The 26,602-nt window shown below is 31.0% G+C and overlaps 1 protein-coding gene across 1 annotated transcript; it reads left to right on the plus strand.

Moving 5' to 3' along the window:
- The first annotated feature begins 488 nt into the window (after positions 1-488).
- Positions 489-25,252, plus strand: LOC132758682 (carbohydrate sulfotransferase 15-like). Its single transcript, XM_060750371.1, has 8 exons — positions 489-782; positions 3,062-3,147; positions 3,706-3,925; positions 14,068-14,169; positions 14,490-14,646; positions 20,797-20,947; positions 24,088-24,235; positions 25,068-25,252. The coding sequence occupies exons 1-8, from the start codon at positions 686-688 to the stop codon at positions 25,250-25,252; spliced, it is 1,146 nt and encodes a 381-aa protein (XP_060606354.1). The 5' UTR covers positions 489-685.
- The last annotated feature ends 1,350 nt before the right edge of the window (positions 25,253-26,602 follow it).

Below are 26,602 nucleotides of genomic sequence, written 5' to 3' on the forward strand. Positions count from 1 at the left end.
GGCTGCAACCTTTACAAACATTATCTTTGTTGTGTCCCTTCAAGTCCCCTCCCTTATATCCCTTTATTTTTGAAGGAAAATTTGGTCGTCTTTCTAATAATTCTATTATTTCCCATCCGTGCTTTGCCTCATGCGATGTCCTACTTATTTTTGATGTACTGCTGGGCTTCCTTAATGGTCTTGTTTTTCATATTTGGCACATCAGCCTGGCATGGCAAAATAATTATTGATTGAGTATGACTATAATTTTAGTGTTCTGTGTTTAAGCAACTTAAATTTGGAAACAAATCGATAAATAACTGATTGATTTCAATGGTATATTAATGTTTTTGTAAGTCTTCAAGCAGCATTATTTTTAAATAATATGTATTGAAATCTTCAATTTTATTGGAAATGAGCTAAACAATTTCTTGTAACTATCGATTTTCCCAACAAAGAGATTTCTAAAGTCATGATTTATGTAGACTCTATGTTTGTCATGGCTTGAAATAGTGTTCCACATTTTATCTAAAGGGTTTAAACACACTTCCATGCGAGTCTGTAATTAATATTGCGTGAAATATTTTGCGAGTCGTTCAAAAGAATGTAAAGTCTTTATTTTAAAATATTGTGTTAAGTTAATATAGACACATAGATTGTGTGTCTTCAGTTTGTATTCACAAAAGAGGTTTTACATGTTTTTGCAATGGATTTAAAAAAACTCAGTATTTTAATATTAATGGTGGAAATGTATGTTTTACTATCTTTGTTTAACCATATCAAAACTTGTGAGAAACATTTAGGTAAGTCAGCATATTATGATGTTTGATTTGCATAGAACTGATGATTCTTAGAAATTTTATCATAATTAATTGACACTTATTATATCTATATAAGATATTTAATGTTGTTCTCGCAAAGCAGTATCAGATATTAAGATAAAATAGTTTTCAAAATAGGATTCCATGACAATCGCTGATATTCACTCAGAAATGACTTTGATTTAAAATGTTTATACTAGTTAGTTTGAAAAGGATATGATGGCAGTGCTTAAAAATCTTATTTTAAAAAGGGTTTTGTTACCTTCCTTTACTTGTTCTTACACATACACGACTTTCACTACTCTTTTAACACAACAGCATTAAATTTTTATTAGGGCCAAGTAAATGGAACTAAGAGAGCTAATCTCAAAGAGTATCAAAGTAGTCAAAATGAATTCATTTAACGAAGTTAACTTCACTATACATTCGTCTGAGTTTTTCTTATTGACAAAATACCGATCGTTTACATTATGTTACTAAAAGCAGAACACTTTATAATTTCGCTGAATTATTCGTAAACATATTTTATGTCACTTTGCATGGTGAAAATTGTGTTTTTCTTTTGACAACGATGCTTTTGGTAAGGAATTTCATTTAAAGGCCTGTAATTGAATAGTTGGTCAAATAAACTTGATATGTGCATCTTTGCAAATTTAAAATGTTATTTGTCAACTATGGAACATCAACTTTTAATTTTTGAAGTATGCTCTTAATTCTTCGAAAACACTAATATGATATCATTTTCCACAATATTCATTCATATTTTGTAATGACCTGGCTTCTTGATGATAATTCTCATTTGAATTTATTTTCAATGAATATCTTATCAAATTAAGATGATAAGCAGAAACTCTTTGCAAATATAAACTGCATAACGTCAACCACCTAAGTCGCACATGCTTGTTTGGCTGCACTTATGATTTTACTAAGTGTTTTGGTGTGTTATGGTAAGTCAGAAAATAAATAATTCGGTAAGATAGGGAATTACCAAAATAACAACAACACTGAAGCAATTGATTCCATTTGAAACCAGCCAATGCCTGTTTCTAATGGAATTGAACACCCTCGAGTTGTGATTGTTCTTTCCTCTTTCCTCTTTTTAACCAAATGATGGATTGTATCAATCAATTAGAAAAATAGTATGACGTATTTAATTTGAGGTGGGTTTGAAAGACAAATCAATTTTTTTATTTGGATAAAAAGGAAACAGTTTTTCTTTGTATGCAATTAATTTTATGAAGGTGAGTCCTTTTTTATACCGTAAGTGTACAAATGCAACATTACCCGATATGAGGCCACGTGGTTGCAAAATCACGCATCTTAAACTTCAATGTAGTGATTTTGCTACTTGCTATTTTGTGGTGATGCTTTTACGTATTACTTTATGCTGTTTCAAAACACATTTTCCCTACAATGGAGTTCGGATGCGAGGCGTACCCTCTTGATATAATGTAGCGCATCCGAACGAAAGTGATTTTATAAAATGATAAAAAGCGTTGCTTCTAACACCAGATCAGAAATAAATGTTTCTGTACATTATGTCAAGCTAAATTGTGCCCGATTTGTTTTGTTATAACTCAGCGAGTTGCATATTTAATGGTCACATCAAAAATGTTGTTTGTTCATTTTAATGCTCTCTCTCTCATCTTCGCCTTTTAAGACCTCGTTGCTAGGATTGCTGACCGTGATGTTTCAAAGCTAGTCAACGGAAAGTCTTTTCATTGGTCAAGAAATTTTACACTAAAGGCTTAATACTGATTTGTTCCAGGAACGGATTCGAGTGTGTTCTAATAAGTTTACAGCTTTAAACACTCTTACAGCTTTAAACACAATCTAACTAAAATACATTCGTAAAATCAAACCTTACCCTAACACAGCAATTAGCAATACACGTATAAAAAGGTAAATCATTACATAGGCAAATTGCAAATGAATTTAAAAAAAGGGCTTTTGAATCGGAATTTATATAATCTTTATAAAAATAACTGTTTTTTAGACATGATGCAGTTGTTATAACAAAACTTTATTTCATGTCAAAGGTTATCTTATAGTACATTTTTATAATAACATTTCTATTTCATTTTGATTGCGTGCTAAGTATGAACGAAAATATCATAATTCAATCATAAATATTTTGATTTATACAATGTGTTTCGCACAATTTTGTGAAACTGTCTTTGTATTTCAGATATAATAAGTTCAAAACATTACTCGTCTGATCATACAAAATATATTTTCAAGTTTGGATTTCTTTCTTTCAGAACATATGCAGAAACAGCAAATAATTAAATCTTTCAATTCAGAAGACATTGTTTTTGAACGTATGGAAGCAACTCCAGAAGAAATAGTTAGTGTGACATTATCGTGTTCAATAAAAATAAAAACAGCAATAATTTGACTCTATGTTTCCAAGACAATTCGACCAATCCAAAAAGAAGAAATTATCTTATTGTTATTACTATATCCTTATTATCATTGTTGCTATCATTTGCATTATTTGCAATGTTTGCATTTTTTGCATTATTTGCTGTAAAACGTATAAACGAAGATTTATAAATGAAGATTTGATTGAAATGCCTATATGTGATTAAGATTGACATTAGGTGCCATTTTATATTTCTGTTACTTGTTTCATAGGAAAGACTGCAACATTTCTTAACTTTGATGTATTATGCTATGAAAATTACTGTTTGTTACTTCCTGCAAACTAAATAAAACTAAATAGATTAGGTTATTGAAAATCAAGTCGCTCTCGATGCTGATCAAAACGTATAAAAAATAAACAACAGCTTTTTTATATTGAAAAATGGAACACATGATATTCTTTTAACCGTCCGTTATTTATTGTATATTTGCTCATACGCATTAAATAACTTAACACATTTGTGGTATTTTTTGTTTGTAGGAGAACTTGCCATTCTTAAAAACGTTTCGAAACCCATGTTTTTGGACGACAATATACTTAAACAAACCAAGATTGCGTCTTCAGTGCATACCATACTTTTATCTGGCCGGATTTCCTAAATGTGGGACAACAGATTTATGCAAAAGAATGGTCACTCATCCTCTAATTTCAGGGAAATGTGGAAAGGAAAATCATTGGCTGACCAGAAAAAGATTTCTTGGTATTTATCTATTTTCATTGTCACTTGTGATTTTGTTTGCTCGGTAAAACTCTTTATAATTAAGTTTAGGTTTTACGCAATGAATATGCTTTGTGACATCTTAAGACAAATTCTTATGGGGTGTTACCAATATGTTACGGTGCCCCAAATGATTCCGGTGTCGGTCCTTCACTCTTTGTTTAATAATTAATGACATTGTAGAAAATATGTTTGTTTGATTTGGTTTTAAGTCACAATGTCACAGTATAAATCATAAAGCGACATTTCAGATTTGATGGAGGAATACATATATTATAACAAACAAATAGGCCTCGTGAACGGCATTGAGGCTTATAATACTATTGCTTTACTATTGTATACGTATCGCCCATGTAGGTGTTGTTATCTATATTGTACGTTGAAAGACATTGCCTTAAATATTTAAACCATACAATATTTTGTTTTTATTCATATTATCATTAACGATGATGCACAAAAAATCAGCTCACCAGATGCAACATGAAAAATCTAGCATATATCTAATGCAATATCAGTATATTTAAGATTGAGTACAGAGCTGCCGGTACTAGAGCAGTTTTCATGTAATGTTGGTGTGATTCTTTTTTTAATGTATAACCCATTCTCTTGATCTTAAAATTAAATAATTATTGTAGGTTTACATCATTCAGTCCTTTCTTATCAAATTGACCTGAGAAGACTATTTTTTTACTTCTATATCTCCCTTTTTGTTTTCTTTACCAAAATAAAGGTCAGCAGATGATTATGCTCTTTTAGCACGGCAGTTAATTGTAATTATTATTGTTTCACAGGTACAACATCATAAAATATAAAATTAGTTCAAACTTGCTTCAGAAAATTCAATTTCCAAATAGTTAGGGTATGAATTACTTTCAGTGAAAGTTCTAGTTATTTTTTATGATGTCCTTTCGAATCATAGCAAAACTTTCTTGTGGTCAGAAAATTAAATAACGTTGTACAAATCATAAAAGCACACTTGCAAATGACGACTTCGTTTACATTCTTTTTAAAAAAAATATCTTCATTTAAGCAAAATGTTTGTTTTTCTTCTGGAATGGTCTACGTTTTTCTTTCATTTTAATATGATCATGTCATATATTTCCTTCTATATTTCTTTGTACATATAATTGGTGTGTGTTCAAATAACAGCTTGTGCAAGGGAAATATTTTATTGCTTGTTATTCAGAGAAGGTTTTCAAGGCGGCCAATAACATAATTATCGTATGACATATTCATTATATAAATGTTTTACAAATGAACTTAACAGCACAAATGTTTATTCTAAAACCGTTCTGTCTGAAAGAGATATTGAGAACAGTCATATTTCTAGTATTTCTTACTTTAAAGTATACTTCCTATCATGTACTGGATTCTAAAAATTACATAAACATCCATATAAAGCCCGCTTCATTGCTAATTCCACATCTTTTACTACCAGCATTCTTTCTATTTTAATTGCTTCTTGTCTGACTACCATCAAGGCACATGCAATAAGATACTGTATATAGCACGTTAACGAGTTTATGAAAATACAAACATCTTTTTGGTCTGTTAAAAATTCAACTGAAATTAAAGATAAGTTTAAAGTTTAAACCCCTGATAGCTAATTTATTTCTTTACTGCTATGAGAGGGATTTTATGTTAAGTTTTTCCCCTACTTCACATCAGGAAATTATATATGCATTTAATAACACTTCCCGCTACCTAGATGACATCCTTAACGTGGGTAATCCTTATTTCGATCAATTGTTTCTAAAATAAATCCCAGTGAACCTAAATTGAATAAATTTAACTCTTCAGACGTTATTACATCCTTTTTAGATTTAAACATTTCTATCATTAACATTACTATAGTAGCTAAAATCCACGATAAAAAAGAAGAGTTGATTATGATTTTAATATTGTTTACTATCCACATTAAGATGGTGATTTACCTCATGCTACATCATATGGGGTGTATATTTCTCAATTAATAAAATTTGCTAGCCCTGCAGTCGTGTTGATGATTTTAATGAACGCAATTTATTTATTACTTACAAACTTCTTAAACAAGGTAATCGTTATCATACATTTCTTAAATATTTTACTCAGTTTTACCATCGTTATTCAGATTAAGTTTTTAAAATCTCTTTTACGACTAGGTTCTAGCAAACCTGATTCCAATTGAGATGTGGTTTACTAACTTCGTAGGATCATGGGTCATAGTAATTTTTCTGTCGTCTTCACTAAAATTATAATACGATTTATTAAAACAGGTTATGACCCAATTATTTTAAGGCATACCGCATGCTTGGTGTTTAACCCTTTTACAGTTGGACGCTACTCTTTTAATTACATCTGACGGACTAAGTGGGAGATTCTATGATGGACAGTTCCTTAAACCCATTTGAACTGAATTGTCCTAATGTTCGTCTTCTGTCTTGTTTCGTCGGGCCCTTGTAGGTCATTTGCTTGTTGCTCGTTTTAAATTATATCAGTTCAAACATTACATGTCCCTCTCCTTTCTACGGCCTTATGTCTACTCCAGATTTTTTTTGTGCCTTCTGGGTGCCCTACTTGGGTGTGTCGGGGAGATGCGTCCTGTGAACGTTGCCTTTACCTTGTTGATCTTTATTCCTGTCTTTTTCTGAATTGTTATCATTAAACAATATACATTTGTGGACTTGTGACAAAGTTTGTAAAGTACTCTCGTTATTAATAGGCAAAATCTATATCAAGTGTAGTAATACAGCTTTAAAATAGATAATAGACATTCCAATGGGAACTAATTGTGCATCCCTGTTTGCTGATTTTTGTTGTTGTTGCGATTCACAATAGGCAGTTAAACATGGATTAAAAAACACCCCCGCTACCTATATTTTATTTTAGCTTAACTTAAATTTTGGATTCATTTAGGTCTCAACCCGGTACGGAATTAGACCAAACCCGTTGTAGTCTAGAATGTACTTCTTTATAATTTTGAATTGGTCCAATTTAAGTCATCTTTTGTTAGATTGGTCGTAATTAAAGTGTATTTATTGTATGTTTTTGTGTGTTATATGATGACTTTAACAGTTGTTTTTTGTGTATTCTCCAGGAACTCATTTGTTGGCGGATGGATTAAAGATGAGATGTCATACCCAGCCGCAGTCGGGAGTTTTTAAAGTGGTGAATTTAAACAGTGTTACAACAGAATGAAGATTTCTGAAATGTAGATGGCTAAACTATTATATTTTGAGCCTCATTAGTCTTAGATAGTGTGAATGTTTAAAGTTGAAGACAGTATATAATTCATCAAGAACAGTGGAATCCACAATTAAGCCTCAAATGTGACTGGTTTACTAAAGAACAAAGAATACGAAAATTCATCGGGCCGAGTATGTATATCATTAATATACGGGTAAAAACATAGTATACGGAGGTGTCCTGGACCGTACATTATGCAAGTCCGTATATGACTTATATACGATGATCCGTACATTCGAAATGTTCGGGAATGTTGCACAAAGTCCGTATTGACTAAAATACGGAATTTTATTTACACGTCTGTATATTACTAAAATATGAAAATCGGTATTCTTGCAAATACGGATTCTTATATAGAAATGGAGAATAAGGATTTACTTCTGAACTTCCCTTTTCCTATAAGAGGAAATCTTAAATTTGCCAGAAAAACATCAAATAGTGTATTAAAGATTTAACTCAATGTATATTTGCTGAATTTATTTACATGTTAACTGCATCCTGATTGCATAGAACGTGTAAAACATCGACAGATCTTTGTCAGAATCTGTAGCATGTATACACAACTAACGAAGATATAAATCAAAATATATCTTTACTGTATTTATAAAGATATACAACGCAAGACAGTATTCTAGCTCAAGGCCGCTTGATTCGTTTTGTAGTCTATATACGGTGTGATTAACGCCCGTAGGCATGTTTTTTAACACTTCCAGCATATTTCATGTCTTAAGTACACATAGTTTAAAGTTTACTGTCCAAAGAAACGCGTATGTTAATATATACGTCTTATAAATAAAACAATATCTGAATGGGTTGAGTAATTCATTCATTCATTCACCAAATCCATTTATTCATTCCGATGATAATTCCATTATTGATTCATTTATTTTTATTGATTGGTTGATTTATTTATCACATATTTATTTACTTTTTTGTTTATAATCAATTAATTAATTTATTTATTTGTTTATTTATTTTGTTTTGGTTATTTATTTTTTACACCTTTAAATGATTTTTGTCAAAGATGTTATGGAAATTATGACATTCCCAAATTTTCATTTTTTTTCTTCGCGATCTCATTTATGACATAATATTGTGTAACAGCCACGTGCTGTATTGCGTTAATCGGAGCCATTGCTGATTAAACTCGTATATGGATCCTGCAATCATGCAGGGTATATTGATTGTCGGTTTTCTCCGATTACGTAAGTTTGCGCAATCTTTTGTCGAATAGCGGTCAATTTTACATAATTCATGTGAAAAATAAGGGATCTCATAGCTGGAGGTCTATGTGAAACATTTTCCGTTATTAAATAATTTAAACTGTTCAATCTTGACCAGCAATAAAAAGTCAATATATTTTATGATTAACCAGATTCTTCTATTTTATACACCCGCTATTACCATATTAAAATGAAACAAACATTATTGTATTCTTTTTAATGTATTTCCGCGACATGTTTATTGTTGTTATGTTATTTTATTTCAACTCTGCTGTGAATTTCATTTAATTATTTTACAAAATGTGAAACTAATAATACTAGAAACAGATGGATGTCACTGAGGTGTATACTGATTGATTATGCCAAGAAAAATGAAATATCATTTTTGGAAAACATCTTTATGGATATTCCTCGATCAGTCGAGTTTTCCCATAATTCAACGACTTGCACATCGTTTAGGACTTCAAAGTTTAATAAGGAGAACATAGCAACAGTATGTAAACTAAACATATGTACCCTGGTTATTATAAAATATATCGTGACTGGTCTCTTGTTGTGTATATTTAAGCAATTGTCTGTTTTAACCTTCAAGAGTCAAACAAAGAACGTAATAGAACCTGGGCCATAAAATGAAAAATGTTGTTTATGAATACATGATCTTTCCAAATTAACGGGGGATAATGTTAAACATCGCATCAAAAATGCCGATGCTGTTTACACAAACGGTATCAAGGCATTATATAACGTGTTTTCAAAACAACCAATGCAGTAAAGATTGGGTTTTGTACCACGTGTTCTAATACGACCAATCAGAAATAACGCGGGTCATTATGTTTTTTTCAGGGCGGTGAACGGTGTAATGGTGTTTTGATGTCCATGGATATGTTGTATGCCAGAAATGGAGCTTTGGTCTCGGTAGATTTGTGGCATACAAAATATCCATTGACCTCAAAACACCATTACACCGTTCACTGCCCTGACAAAACATAATGAAACTTAAGCAATAAGAGGACATTGGTAATATTTCGTAAATTATTACTTGTACGAAAGTGTTAGTTATTTGGTGACGAAAAATTTTTTAGTACGTAAAATAGTAAAAAATGCTTATCAAAAGTGATAAAACAACGTTTCACCTTCTCAAAACCCTGGTCTGTTTTTGTTGGGGGGCATTTTTTTCAAATATGATCAATAACTTTTATAAGTAATTCCCTGTATTGTACATTACTCAGTGACTTATCATATAATAAAAAGCTCTGTGAGGTAATGTAAATAAAACATATTCTGAAATTTACTTTTAAGCTTTCCCCTAAGCATCTGATTGTATAATAATGTCAAAAAAGAAAAGGAAACAATTGTTGTTATTTTTGTTTCAGATTTTGTTTTAAACATTAAGAATTAGTTTGATAAAAATGAGTAAAATATTTGCTCAATGAACTTTCAAATATTTAAACAGAGGAGAGCCTTAATCGATTTTTTAGCATTAAATGGTTGTAGATTTATATACTTGACGATACATATAATAACAAGCATTTTGCTCACTAAATTATCAAGATTAAGAAATTCATTTCTAAAAAGAACTTATAGAAATACAAAACAATATTCTGATAGATTTGTCCTTTAAATTTCTTAATTGATTACAAAACTGATAAAAAGGAAGCTTTTCAGCTGTAAATTTCATATAGTATGTACTATATGATAAAATGCATTTAAGTGTAACTTGCGATGATGTTTCACTTGATTGCACATTTATACGCACCTCTGATTTTAAGCGATTATTGACACCATTCAAGATAATCCAATCAGTTCACCAGATAAGCCATAACGACATCGGTCATGTCACACATACTGATTAATCTCTTTATATTACTATAGCCAGGGGTTGACACGCATTGTCACCTTCTCTCTTGTAATGTCTACATTTTCATTTGGGGTCTTTTTTTATCTATTTATTTGTTTGCCTTTATGGAAAGTTATGTGTGTCAGAGGCGTGATGTATTCACGACTTTAAGAAATCATCCTTTCCAATTCAAATACTTTTTACAGATGTTTTTTTTTTACAAACTGTAAAATAATATAATCTACAGAGATCTAGCTCTGTGATAGGTGAGTTACGGTCTTATATAAATTTTCAGATATCATGTAAATAAACATTTTTAGATCTGATTAACACATAATTAAACCACAATAGTATATAAATTAAGAACTACACGTGACCTCTAAAGTCCGGTCATTATCTTTTGTCACATGGATATATGCATCTCTGCTTAATTTAATTTGGCGGCCATATTGGATAAAAAACAAGCTTCAAAAAAGTAAAATCCAATAAGTTTAAAGCTGATATGAACTGTTCTTCTTCTTCTGAATGAATATATGAATGAGTTGTTTTTCTTATTCCTACCTTAACGTCTGATTATCGGAATTCTGTAAATCTTTTATGATATCAATCACTATTTCGATTAATGTAATTTCAATTGTATATCAATAATATAAATAAATCATATGTTTTACTTTCATTAATGTGTTTTGAATAGTCTGCATACATATATACATTTTTCATTTTGCATTATATGTTCTAGTGTAATATCTGTTCTGTTCTGTCTGTAATTTTTTATACTATGCCCCAGGTTCTATTACGTTCTTAGTTTGACTTTTTGATAAACTGCGACAATTTCAATTGTTAAAACAGAAAATTACAATCAAAACAAGAGATCCTTCAACATATATTTCATTACTGCCAAAGTACAAATGTTTAGTTTACATACTATTGCCATGTTCTCCTGATTAAACTTTGAAGTCCTAAACAAGTGCAAGTCGTCGATTTATGATGAAAAACGACTGATGGGAGAATATGTATGACGATGTTTTCCGGGAAACGATATTTCAAATACTTTGACATCATCAAACACCTCATTGACATCCATCTGTTTCTAGCTTTTATAAATATCACATTTTAAAAAAGATAAAATGGCATTCCCTGCAGAGTAGAAATAAAATAACATAACAACAACAACAAACACCACGTGGAAAAACATTGAAAAGAATACAATAAAATCTGTAAATCTGTTTTATTTTAAGATGGTAATTCAGGGTATATAAAATAAAACAAATCTGGTTAATCATAAAATATATTGACTTTTTAATGCTGGTCAAGATTGAAAATTTTAACTTATTTAATAACGGAAAATGTTTCACATAATCATCCAGTTATGAGATCATTATTCTTTTACATGAATTGTGTTAAGCATTAACAGTGAAGTTGACCGTTTTTCGACAAAACATTGCGCAAACTTACGTAATTGGAAAAACCGACACATAATATACCCTGGCTTGTATGGTCCATATCCGACTTTAATCAGTGTTGTCTCCGATTAACACAATACAGACGTTGCTGTTACACAATATTATGTTATAAATGAAACCGCGCAAAAAGAATGAAGATGGGGGAAAACCATCAGATTTCCATTACATCTGGGAAAACAGTCATTATAAGGTGTACAAAAAAAATGATAAAAATGAAGAAATGAATGAATGAATAAATGATTTAATTTAATGATTAATTAATTAATTAAGAACAAATGAATGAAAAAAGTAATAAATTGAATGAATGAATTAATTAATTAGTTAATTTATTAACTAACACATTCAGATATTGTTTTTCTTATACGACATATGTATTAACTTACCTGTAACTTTGAACAGTAGAATTCAAACTATGTATACTTAATATATGAAATATGCTAAAAGTGTTAAAATACATGCCTGCGGGGTTTAAAAAGAACGAATATGGGCTACAAAGCATATTAAGGGGCCTTGAGCTAAAACACCGTCTTGTGATGTATATCTTAATACAAATAACGAGATATTTTAAAACATATCGTCGTTTGTTGTCTGTACATGATACAGACTATGTCAAGGATATTTCGGTGTTTAACACGTTCTGTACACGTATGCAGTTTACATAAATATTGATACAGAAAAGATGCATTGAGCTAAAGCTTTAATTTACTATCTGATGCTATTCTGACAAATGTCTTACAAATATTACATTTTCTCTTAAAGGAATTGGGCAGTTCAGAAGTTAATCATAATTTTCTATTTCTATATACAGTATCCGCATTTGCAAGAATACCGATTTTCGTAATTTAGTTATATACAGACTTAGTATTAGAATTCCATATTTTTGTAAAATACGGACTTCGTACAACGAATTCCCTTGTATTTCGAGTGTACGGATCATCGTATATTAGTCACATACGACTTTCATAATATACGGCCCCGAACATCTTCGTATATCACGTTTCCCGCATTTCTACCCGTATATTAATGATATACGGAATTCCGTACACTACACTTCCGTTTATCCATACAACTTTCGCAGTGTAATGGTTGACGTAATTATGTTTTTGTTTCTTTTTACGACATATACAGTTAAAAATTTCTTCAGTGTGCCGATCCTCCTTCATTTCTCAAGAGATTTTGTCTGAACTTTCACAGAAGCTTTGATATTAATTGCCCTGGCGCACATTGTCAGTTTACGTAATTATGATTTTTTTTTCTCTTTTATGCAATAAATATCTATAGTAAACATTTTATTATGTGTGCCTAGATTTCTCAAGGGATTTTATCCGAACATTTACAGAAGCTTTGTCCTCAAATGCCCTTGCGCAAATTGTCAGAGTTTTGTGATTTGATAATTTGTTGCCAACTGTTGGCCTTTGGGGTTAGAAAATTGGTTTCCGTTAAGTATCTAGATAAATGTATATTATTTTAATTCCACTTGTTAGTTATTCTTATTTGAAAGCTTGATTTCGTGGCATGATCATTTAAATATTTGTTTATTCACTTCTTCTAATATGACCATGACGATTGATAGAATTTCACTTGGCGGAGGCTCATTCTATCTCGTCATATAAGGCGGTTCCCCTCTGTGTTCCTTAACATACTTTACATGTATGTTTTATTAATTGTTGCATGTTTTGAATGCGTACACGTTTAGTGGTATCTAATCTTGTTAAAGTGTCGTAATTGACATTAAAAAATTTCTTTCCATTCCCCCTCATGTTATATTTGTGCTCTTCATCCTACCTTTTTCCTTACATCCCTTGCCACCTTTTCCCCGCATCGGCTCTATCAGTTCTTACCATTTTACACATATCATATTATGTCCCTCCCCTCCTTTTGCCATCCTTTTATCCTCTTTTGGTTTGTTGCCACCTAGGTGCACTGCTGGTGTGGCTGTACTGTGTCGGGGATTGCGATTTGTGAACTTCATCTTGCCTTGTTGATGTTTGTACTCATTCTAAGTAGCTACAACCAAGGAAAAAACCAAATACTATAGTACATAAAATTTTGAAAAATTAGTCATATATTAATCTCCTTTTCTTTTTTTTATGGTCTTCCTTTTATTTCAATAAGAAGAATTACAAAAAAAAAATGTTTTAAATCTGATAAAGGAGTGGTGGATGCCTTTATCAAAGCAAATTTACATGACAATTGCAAACTATGTTTGATAGAGTCTATACCGAGGAATAATAAATCATCCTCACGCTTGACATTTTTTTTTTCAATTATTTTGCAATACGCAAACGTTTTATATTACCAAAAATAATATCTGATTATAGTTTTGTATTGGATTGAACTTTATACAATAATTTATTTTCAAAATCGAATTTTTAGAAAACAACAATGTTCTTTCAAATTACTTCAACTATTACGAAAGAAGTGTGAGAGAAGATATATCAAACATTTTTGCAAACGGATACCATTCAGCCATATTTGGTATGTAAAGTTATATTTTGTCCAATTACCCGTCTATGTACCTTCAAAATTACTTGATAATCTTGTTAGCAAATTGTTTTAAACTTTATATTTAATGTGTTATAACGGGACATTTACTTTGTTTTCGCAGAGAAAATCTGTATAAATTTTTACGGCAAACCTGTCTCATTTCTACTAAGAATGTGTTTAGGTGGTCTTGTGAAACTAGAAATTATCGGAAGCATTGAGATGTAAGTGTTGTTAAACACTCAAGACTAACTTGTCTTGATAGAGTAGCAGGAAGTCTATTATACTTCAAAATTGTTTTGCTTATTTTACAGGAGACTGTAGTGCTTCAACTGTATGGGATAATCGTCATTTTTTTAAAGAGCAGAAAAGACAAAACAAAACGAAACCATTATTAACAACAGCAGATATAATCTTCAAATTAAACCCCAATGCAAAAATCATTATTATATTGAGAAATCCTACGTTAAGGTAATCAATGCATTTATTTTTAAAAAATTGATTTGTACTTCATTTCTTATAGAAGAGAGTTTTTTTTCGTTCTAAGCTCCAAAAGTAACTACATTGAGTAGATTAGAATAACAACATGTTTGTACACAGTGTTCCTAAATTTAAGATTGACATTAACTGAAAGCATTTCAGGACATATAAGGTAGCCATAGAGGTTTCTGACGTTAAATTGCTGATTAACAGCTATGTATGAACTCATAAGACTCAAATGATGTGCATATAAAGGCGCGTTCTATTGGTCAGAGAAGCTGTTTATTTGCAACAGCTCACTTTAATTTTTCAAAATAATAACACAATTAAGAAGTTGGACATTTTAAAAAGATAAAGACTTCGTGTCTCATTGCTTTTTAAAACAATTTAGTACTTTTGGTTTAGGTTTCTCTGAACCTCTTTTTTATGTATTTTAATCCTATTTTCACAACTCTATACCGAACGAACATTCATACTTTAAAAAACGACAACAATCGTTAGTAAAGTACTTACTTTTTGACTTTTGAATGTTTGTTTATTTTGTCACTTTTACAGGTCATCAATTTAATTATGAATTAATAAGTAAGCAGAAAGAATTTAAAGCTGTGGTTCCTTAACTTTTATATATAGTAACATTGTAATTTTTCTTTATGTGATTGTCCGAAGTATAACGTCAAAAGTTTTAAACAGACAAATAGTTCTGCAATTGCATCTGGTGTTGCGAGATAATCACAGTGTTATGACAAGTTCCGTATTCATTTATTATTTTTCAAACTTGTATGCAACTCTGGGATATGTTGTACATAATGTAGTGATTTTCCTGGATGCACATTGTCAAAAATACTCGACAATAAAAATAAACACATAAATCTAGACGTTAATGATTTGACTGCCACATATTAAATGGTATTTATAAATGATACAGTTAGAATATGTATGCGGATCGGTCGGTCGGTCAGAAGGAGTGTTCGAGCGTGCGTGTGTGTTAAATGGGGGTCCATAAGGCTAGGGAAAGAACTTCAGCTTTCGTTTTCGAAAAGTCCTCAGTTGTACCAAGTTTCAAGTTTCAAGAGTTTTTTTCTGCATAAATATTGCTATACATATAATATAATGGGTATGTAATATGACAAGATAACAAACAAACACACAACTAAATAAAATACATTTTTGAATTGCCTTTAAACTAATAAATGTACATACCGATCTGAAAATTTATATAGCAGAGAATATCATTTAAAAGGAGTCGGACGAAGGAGGATAATCTTTATGACAAATGTGTGAAGTTCAGATTTAACTTCAGCAAGTCTTTTTTGAACAACAGCAAGAACGGACAGATAAGAAAATGAAAATGCAACGGAAATTCTTTGACAAGCAACAAAGTCTCTAAATTAAGAGTGAGAATACTGCCAAATTGCCAAAGTTAGACGTGGTTTCCGTCAATGGAAATAAACTCCAACGGACGGAATTCGTGGACTCTTTCTCTAGTGCTGTACATGAAAATGACAAGCTGTCGCAAGTTGACAAGTTCAACTATATAAAGTGAAAGCTCGTTAAAGAAGCTGCAGGTGCTACCGTTGGACTGACATCACCTAATGAAAACTACGATATTGCCATAAAAATTCTAAAGGAACGATTTGAGGATAAACAAGACATTATAGATTTGCATTATAAGGGGCTGGTGATAGTTGCATCCCCTTAGGATAAAACCGAAAGTTTGCAATACTTCTGAGCCAAAATACAAAAGAACTTGAAAGTTTGGAGGTTATGCATGCGAATTAGGAGCAACAAGTGTTCTTTCGATTATTACGAGCAAAATACCAAGTGAAATTCTTATGCATCTTGAAGTGCAAAAAGGTACAGACAAAAAGGGGGCGATAATCAAGCTTCATGAGTTGTTCAGAGAAAATCAGACAAACCGAAACCACTCAGTGTTAATATTGTACCTGATTTTGTACTTTAAGAGTTTAATCACAGTTTCAAAGATCAACAAGTACCTTTTGAGGCTACAGGGGTATTTCAACAACAAGTAACACTACTGGAGCTCTGACTGCATATGACAAGAAAGAGCATGCGCCTCTAAAACATCATCAACAACAACAAGAACAACTCATAAGAATGTGTAGATTCTGTAGCATATATCATTTGCGTGACGAATGTCAGCAGTTTAAAACAATCAACGAAAAAAGGCTCAAATAAAGGGATGCTGTTACAAACGCTTAAGAAAAGGACACATTCCTTGACTGTAAAAAGTGAACGGGGTTGTGTATATTGCAATAAATCAAATGTACACCACAAAAGCCAGAAAAATTTAGAAAGGCATCTTTAGATGAAAGTTTAAATTCGTTAGCAGAAGGAACATGTGTGTCTGAAGGTAGAGCTGAACAAAAGGAAAATCTAAAACATTCTACGGTTTTAAAAGCTTGAATTGAAAATGGTGCACCGATATCTTCTAATGAAAAAGTGATGATAAAAAACATTGCGTACTGAGACTTGTGATTCAGATGGTTAAAATAAAGACCACGTAAGAATCATATTAGATTCAGGGTCGCAAAGAACATACATTACCGAAATAATGGCTAAATCTTTTTATCTAAAAAAGAAAAGTAACCAAGATATTCGTCTAGTTACATTTGGCAGTGACAAACCAAAAGTGATTACGACAATGTCTACGCAATTGAATATTTGATTGAAGGATGTACAGAATAACACTTTAACAGCAAATATATATAAACAATTACTGAAAGCATTCAATGAAAACCAATGTCTATATCGGAAAAAGAAGAGTTCAGATCGTTGAAGAATCTTAATCTAGCGGATGATATACACACTGAAGAATACATGTACACAGATTCTATTGAATTGCTGGTGGGAAATGATTATTACTTAGAAAATGTAAGGACATAAAATAGAAATTCAGCCAGGCTGAACCCTTTATCACCGAAACTTGGTGGGATTTTTTCAGGGAGAACAAATAAAATCGAAATTAGTGTTACTGATGCTAATATACTCATATAATTACATGGCAATAACATTTCTAAGACACAAGTGTTTACAAAAGTTGACACATGTGTTCCAAAATTACCTGACATTGGAGATTTTTTAAATATAGAAATAACAGGATTAAAAGATAGCACAAATGGAAGAACTGTGGATGATCAAGCGATAGAAAAGTTCAAAGAAAGTCTTGTGTTCAAGAATAACAGATATTGTGTCACGTGGCTGTAAAAAGGCGGTAATCATGGAGTTCAAGAAAATCATCCTCTAGCTTTTTGACTATTTAAGTCATCAAGGTTCAAAGATAAATCAGATGTATTACAGAAATATGTTTCTGTTATACAAGATCAGCATGAAATGGGAATTTAGAAAAAGTTTTGATATTGTGAGCAAAATTGCCTCTACGCTTAGAAGAAAATTACTCATTTAAACACTGTGGAAGGCAAAGGTCGATCGGGACCTAAAAATTGATGAAGAAGACCTTGTTGAATGGCATGAAATAAGTGAACAAGCCACACCACGATGCATTGTTAGTGAAGGTGATAACAACAGTATTCGTGTGTGTTTCTTTAATGTCTGTATATATACGCTACAGTTATATATTTGATGCAGAAATGGAATACACAACAGCATATCGAAATGGTGTTTTCAAAGGCCCGACTTGCTCTAAGTTCAAACATCATTATTTCACGACTTGAACTTCTTGCTGTACTTACAGGGGTACGATGTTTAGCCTTTATACAAGAGCAAATATGGATGCGAAGTTCATTTGTTCTCAGATTGTCGGTGTGCATTAAAATGAATTATGTCGAAAAAACAAACAATTTCCGTTGTTTATTAGAAATCGAGTAAATAAAGTTAAAGACCACCAACATGTAGCCTTCAATTTTGTTAAGTATTAAGACAACCTGCTTATTCCTATGCCACTTTGTTATATTTGGGAAAAATTAAACTTTAAATATTAAAAATTTGAAAAAAGCATAATTTAAATGAATATTAGGAATAAAACGCAAAACTTTTACGGGAAACAAGAAAAAAGTAAATGTAATTTTTAAATATTTTTAAAAGGGATCTAAAGTAGGGTTAATGTAACGTGAAATTCAATCCGGGGTAAAAATGCTTTGTTTCATTTTAGTAATTTTAAGAAAAATTCTACAAAAATTTATTCTACCCTGGTTTAAGATACTGGCCCGGTTTTTTACAAATTTCAAATAATAAATTTTTGACAACTTTAAAAATAACCTCCTGGAAAAAAGGGTTTCATCTATTAAACATTTATGCAAGCATTAATTTGGTTTAAAAAACAGGACTAACACAAATCTGCTAATAACGACCATATAACGCGTAAAAAATTTTTTTTCCGTTTTGCAAAATAATTTCCCAGGCTTTCTATATTTGGTTTTCCTCTTTTCTTAAACTTTTGTAAGTATAAAAGGGATCTTTTAACCCATAATTCATCTAGGAAGCGTTTGGGACAAATGCCAATCAGTCACAACAAAAAATGTAAATATTTAAAGTTTCAAGCCTAAAAACCAAAACGATTTTCCCTACAAACACTTTTCAAAATATCTAAAAAATTAATTAAATTTTGAAATAACGTAAATTTCTTTCTTAAAGAATGCATCAATTTGATAATTTTCAAATGTGAAATTTCAGAGACAAAAACGCTTTCATTGTTCCTTTACAGCGATTTGGATTTTTCCCAAACTAAACGTTGTCAAATTTTATTTAAACTTAGTTAACAAATAACTCTTATAAGTACCAATATGTCCATCATACTTTACAAAATATAAGAAAGTCACAGTTTTTTAAAAAATGTCCCCAAAAGAAAATTGGTCAGATAGACTGTCATCGTCGCTGATTTTCTGTCATTGATTTTTCCGACATACCGTTTAATGAATCATCAACATGTATAGCTAACAATATCCTGATCATTTTTTTAAATTAATTTATCTCACACTTTAACAATATCAAGGGGTCATGCGATGCGCGCGCATCATCAAAATGATTCCAAGAACACTTTATCAAACGGTATTTTAAAGAAAAACGAGTCATGTAAATAGATTTGCATTCAATTTCGTTTGCAAATAAAATGTTTTTACTTCTTGATTAAATACTCCTTGAATGCCTTGACACAAATCTTCCTTTTCACATTAGTAGTTCGCGTTGAATGCGTTCTGGATACTGCGTACATCCGGCATTGAAATGTTACAAAATGAGAAAATGTCGATTAAACTGAAAGTTAAAGACGTCATCTAGAACTTAATTGATTATTCATTATAGAATCCTTTTCAAAAATATAGTTTCAACCTTTGTTATTTCTCGTATGTACGAAAAAAAAATCTTCAAACGCATATGTCTCTGAAAAAAGACTTCAAGACTTGTGCCCTGTCCTGTTTTTGTTTAGGGTCTGCCTGGGATCGTTGCCACTGGTTCTTGTTGCTGGGTCGTGTGGGGTTGCGTTCATTGAACAACGCCTTTCCTTGTTGATCTTGTTTATCATATTCAAACAGTGCTTTGCATACAATGCGACCATCCTTGATATCGGTATTTAGTTCCTCAAGTGAGCATAACTTCATTCAATTCATCGTTAATTGATTTATGGCAAAATTCATCGGAGCAGTGCCAGGTGAATACGGATTCATTGAGATATAATTATCATATACATAACATATAAATTAGCATTTAAAATTAATGTTTATGCAGATAAAAAATATTTAAGGATTAGGGTTAAGGTTTGTGTTAAGGCGTGTATATGAAATATGATTATTTGATATCAGAATAACATTTGACACTTTCAGATTGTCGGTATCCGATGAAAAGTGATATAACATATTAATCGCTCGACAAGTTCTCTGATCACATTGATCTGTCCCGCGCATTACAAATTGTTAACTATGACATACATTTTCTATGTTTTCCTGACCGTTGCTATTTCTGCCCATTGGAAATTTTCTATTGTTTATTTAATAATCTGTATTGTTAGATTTTATATTTTTACGACACTGCAGAATGTTATGATTATACGGATATTTTACAGTCGTTCTGACGCCGTAAAAAAGGATAAAGACATCTCAACTGTGATGTGGCTTCTAATTCTTAAGAAAATACGTGAAATCTTAGGCAATGTATTTTTTCTAATTTCAGGCTTTATTCAGATTACGTCTATTTTAACAAACACAACGTGACTCCTGAAGATTTTCACAACCGTGTGGTCAAAGGAATAGGAGCATTCCAGACATGTTTAAGGTTTCAAAACATAGAAGAATGTGCCAACAACTTTAATCAAAAGGACAGTGTAAGTTTCACTTACATGATACATGTATATTGAATGTTTTCAATTATATTTTTGTAAACAAAATGTCTGCTTAAATTTGAGCCGCTTTTGCAAACATCGTAATCATAATATTATATGACACAGTATATAATACTATATGTGTTAAAATAATACTATGCACATCAGGTGGGTGCCCATGCGAATTTGTAAAAGCCGCCGACGCTTCACCAATGTGGGTTCGAATCCCGACAAGTCTTTGGATTTTGTATGTGAGGAAGCGATACTTATTCAACTTAACGAAACAATGAGCATGATGTCACTTTGATATTTAGATATAAATATTTTTAATTAAAGTGTGGCTACTTCCACACACACACACACACACACACACACACGCACACACACACGCACACACACACACACACACACACTCACCAACGCACACACGCACTCACCATGACACACACACACAAAAAAACACACACACTCACACACTCACACACATACACATTAAATAAAAAGAGAACCCGTATGTTTAGTATAATAGTTTTATCCTGCATTAGAAGGTTGGTACGAGAAGTGTTCAAATATTCATGTATCTTAGCACGTAAATTTTTAGTTCTCATAGGATTATTTATTTTGAACCTTCAAATATTCATGTCTACTAGATATAAAAAGTTTCAGTTTCTGTATCCAACCTAAAAAGGCATTTTCATTGTATTGTTTAGGTATACTATGAAGATACTGAAATAATGCAAGACCGAGATATTTTTGACCTCAACAGTATTTTATAAGCTTTGGAAACAATAAAGTCACAAATGATAAGGTCAGGTGCATAGAGGATTAAGGAGTCCAACAACCTTTCTCTATTTAATATAATCTTGCACTCTAACGTCTTGTCATGTGGAAATCTGGCATTGGTCAAAGTTAACTCCAAAGTATTTGTTTAGACGAAATTTCGCATTACCAGATATGCCTTTAGGAACAGCAACCTAGAATGCGGGACCATGAGTTGTAAAGTAATTATCGTACATTGCATTCTTTATACTGATGGTGTTGTTTGCAATGCATTGTCCTTTGTCATACTTTGGTACTCTTGTTTTGGTGTTTCCGTTGCGACTTATGAAAAATTAAACTTGATTTCGTTACTAATGGGCTTTCTTTCTGCCCATCTGTCAGCAAATGTGGAATTCATCGATCAAAGATCTTTCTCATTTTCAAATAACGCCTGAGAATGGTATGATCTAATCCTATTGTAACGCCAACGTTTCTTGCATTTTGACTGGTCTTCCATAGGTATTAGTTGTTTGATCCACTTTAGCAACCATCTCGAAAAACATATCTGATTAAGACTGACGGGTATGAGTGCAATTTCAGTAGAAATTAACCCACAATTGAATTTGTAAAACCAATGTAAAAATAATAAAGCAGACATGCCATTTTAACCATACAGAACAAATTTTACCAAAATATTTTTGCACCAAGTGTCAAGGAGACAACATTCGTTGATAATTGACTGAATTTAAAGGCATACTTTGATGATCTTCTACCAACCATTATTGTTTTATTGTTTACGAGTAATCACTTGTTTATGAGCTATAAACATATCATTCTAAAGAGAACGGACTTAAGTGAATGGGGTATCAATGTAAAGATGGCACTTATAACTACATAAATACTCATTTTGCTTTGTTTTTGTTTTAAGCAATGTTGAAGAATAATGATGTTTTATATTACTTCATATTTAAAATCTTCTCTTATATACCTTTGTGGATATCAAACACTCAAACAATTTACAACATAATATATTTTAATAACATCTCAATAAAACTTTTTTCATCGAATCAACAAATGCATAAGTTTATCTTAGACTAACAAAATCATTTTAAATTTAAATGTGACAAAGGGAACCATGCATTACATTCACAAAAAGTATGAATATGTAAAGTAAAATTGATCTTATATAAATAAAGGTACGCTCCCCTAATCCCCTTGAGAGAAAAGTATATAACACTTTAAATATACACTGACACACGATGATCGATCAATAAGTTATGTCGTAATTTTATCCTCATATTGTTAAACGCCCCACTTGAATAACTAACTCAAACGATTTGTGTCATGCTATTGTATGGAGGCACATTGCTACCAACAGTTAACTATATAATTATATCGCGTTAACTATCTGATTAACGAGTTAGTTTTCGTTTAAACACGATATTCATCAGTCTAACTAGATATATTTTCTGTTATATAGATAAATAACGAATAAGTATGTAACTTCCAAAAACAGTAAATAAATGCTCAGAACTGCCAACATTTACCAGTCAAATAAAAAATGATTATATGTGTACTTCAAACGTTTTTGTTTGTTAACTTAAGTATCAGATAATTATCTGTATAACTAGTTAACTTTTCCGTTAACATAATTATGTTATATAAGAAACGCAAGGGCTATGCCAGAACAACCCGCATTTTCTATTAAAGGAAAACTTACATTGGCCTCAGGTCTTCTTAAAGCGCACAATCTTTTGGTAGGTCAAAGCTTTTTAAACTAAAAAATTGTCTGTAAAATAGTATTACAGTTCAGGTAGGCCTACAAGTTCGGTTACAAAGGCAAACTCCGCTACTTTAAATGTTATAGTAGAACAAAATGAGAGACTTCAGGAAAGGATACAGCACTTTTAACTTTTGCATAACTTTCGTCCTACTTTTACATACAAACAGTATTCAATAAACAGTAGGCAAGTTTATTGGCTTGACAAAAAGGCTTGTGTTAGAACGGTGCGCCTAACGTGTGCCCAAGAACTTCTAAAAACACACAAAGACTTAGATAGTCGTATTTTTCTAACTTTCTAACAAGAAATGAAGCTAAGGTCATATGTTTGAGTCGAATCTCAAAGCGAAACAGATAACAAACAGATAACAAACAGTGGATATACACAAAAACAAACGAACATGCTTTGCCAAGAAGATGTTGCTTGCGATTGTCTTTAATCCAAGTGGGCCAGTTGTTCAAATGTCTTGTCCGTCTGGTCATATATATAAAAATGAAAATTACATTTCTTTTTGCATCAACAAACAAACAAAATAAAATGTATGTAACATGAAAGTCTGCATTATATACTGCATTACATATATATTAAAATCATTTAAAACAGGTCAGATTGAACATTGGTTTATACTATATCTACATAGGATATTTTCTGCGAGTATTTCCAAAAGATCAAGTGAAGATCATCAAGCTTGAAGATTTTTCTGTTAATAAGTTATTCCACATGAGAAACATATTTTACTTCTTGGAAGTAGGTAAATATTTCGTTTTTGATATGTCTTATTGGGAACCACCGATGTTCTATTACATGTGCCATTAAGTTACGAACTGATTTAAGGTTTCCTTTATTCCTTAAAAAAAGTCCACCACAAACAGCAGCAGAACCTGATTATCAAACACACAAACAACTGATACAAGCATTTATTAGTGAAGGTCTAGTAAAAGTCAATAACAGTTATCGGATAGCAAAACTTGATGATTAGTCTTATTTCTTTAAATAGGAATCAAAACCATCCATAAATAACAAAAAGATGGCCAATTTAAAACTAATATATTTTGATTAAAAACTTGAGGGCATTTAAAGATCAAAGTCAAATTCAGCTTATTCTACTAAAAGGTATTGTTTAATGGACTTTGTTGTCCAATACAATACATCTCCATCTCCATATACATCTTCAATACTTATAAAACACAATTATAATCAATTATAGTGACATCAATAATATAGATAATTAATATCTAAGGTTAATGTAATTTATGTCAACTTTCTCACGATATGCGCAAATAGACATTTTGAAAATCATTCCTGCCGAGTTTCATTAAAGTTGGTTGAGAAATTTAAGGAAAGAAGCGCACATAGATTGCCAGGCGGCGTGACAGTATTATAGTCGCAACAGTATACCCCTACAACATTCAGATAATATTAAGAAATATTTACATTTTTCAATAAAGCTCAGGAAATAAGCCTACATAAAAGACATAAGACATATACTTAAAATATAATTTTAAAATTTCAATTTTCACATCTTAAATATTTTTCACTGTGTAAATGATGAATTCTTAAAAGCTTATAATTCTCAATCATAGGGATCCCTTCGGCGGGTATTTTGAATCGTGTTGTAGATATGGCAAAAACAAACAATAACACAGAGAAAAAAACAAGTGCTGGAAATATGTGGACGAAAACAGAAGCAGCTATAGATTCATTTTATAAACTGTACAACAAGAAACTTGCTGAGCTAATAGGACAGGAGTTCAATTACAATACGTAAATTGAAACGTTTACAGCAATTACTTAAATGTCGTGTCTTTTAAGTTTACTTGCGTTAGAATATATTTTCATTTACAGATAAACCGTTGAAAAAAATGAATTTTTACTATTGTTCTTGTCATGGGCTTATTGAAAATTGAATCTATATTCTCACAAGTCAAATTACTCAGAAGATCACAATATAAAAATCATTTTAAATATTAAAAGTATCTTTACACTGTAACTCAAAATTTAGAAACAAAATTTAGAAAATGATGATTGTTTCGGACACAAATTTAACAGACTATTGTTGCTTTTTGCAGAAGTTTGTAAAATGTTGTTCTGTTTATCGTAAAAATGTATAGATTGTGGACGTAAGGATCGATATTTGTGAGGAATAAATAATCAATAATGCATAATTTCTCGATTTTCCTTGTTTATTCTATTTATTAAACCACGTTTTCTCTAAACCGGAAATACATCAAACAGGTCTAACACCACTAAAAATAATACTTCTTTCAAAAGAAGCTTATTCGATTAGAAACTATAGTTAACTCTTTTGGACATACCCCCACACATTGATCGGTCTTACCGATCAATAATGATAATAACTAAATTTTAACGATCAATTATCATTCTATCTGACAATTATATAATAACGATAAGTACCTAAAAATGTACTCGAATTTTTACGATATTTTTACTAGACTGATACTTAACAATAAATTGTATTTTTCTCATAATTGAAAAACACCATGTGAAATCAAACAAAAATACAAATGTACATGTTGTTATGCATTTCCTATCAAAAATCTAAATAACCTTTTAACTTTAAAATGTTACTTCATTCAATTTTTCATCAATAATTGCAAATTGTCATTCATTTACAGTAGTAACCATAATTACACAAAATAAAGTAACATTTGACTTTATACCAATACTTAGTAATTCCTAAGTTTTAAATCTCATAATATATACATATACCTAAATACACATCATCTTTAGTTTTGCTACAGTCAGTATATGATCTCTACACAATTGTCTCTTTAATAATTATACTTTTTAAGGGGAGACAATCCAATTTACTTTAACAACCATTCTAATGCAGTGATTACTTCCCTTATCACATTTGAAATTGTAACACACAAAAAAAAAATAAACATGATTAAACAGAAAACTTCCTATCACTTTTCAAACCAAAAATATGTCAGACCAAACTTAATATTTAATGTTTAACTAACATTTTAACAAAAAAAAAACAGTGAAACAACATTATTTTAGTATGAAGAATGACAGTGTATAAAAATGTACATACATGTAAATTATAACTATTTTTAACCCACTATTTAAAAAATGTCTTCATCATTTTATC

This window comes from Ruditapes philippinarum, unplaced genomic scaffold, assembly GCF_026571515.1.
Source record: "Ruditapes philippinarum isolate M1 unplaced genomic scaffold, ASM2657151v2 ctg2792_1_1_1_1, whole genome shotgun sequence".
NCBI lineage: Eukaryota > Metazoa > Mollusca > Bivalvia > Venerida > Veneridae > Ruditapes > Ruditapes philippinarum.

Excerpts from the sequence above, each read along its gene's own strand:
- LOC132758682 (XM_060750371.1), top strand. The coding sequence starts at position 686 with ATGGATTTAAAAAAACTCAGTATTTTAATATTAATGGTGGAAATGTAT. Across the intron at positions 783-3,061 it reads AACTTGTGAGAAACATTTAG|AACATATGCAGAAACAGCAA; the intron begins GTAAGTCAGCAT and ends TCTTTCTTTCAG. Across the intron at positions 14,647-20,796 it reads TTGAGAAATCCTACGTTAAG|GCTTTATTCAGATTACGTCT; the intron begins GTAATCAATGCA and ends TTCTAATTTCAG.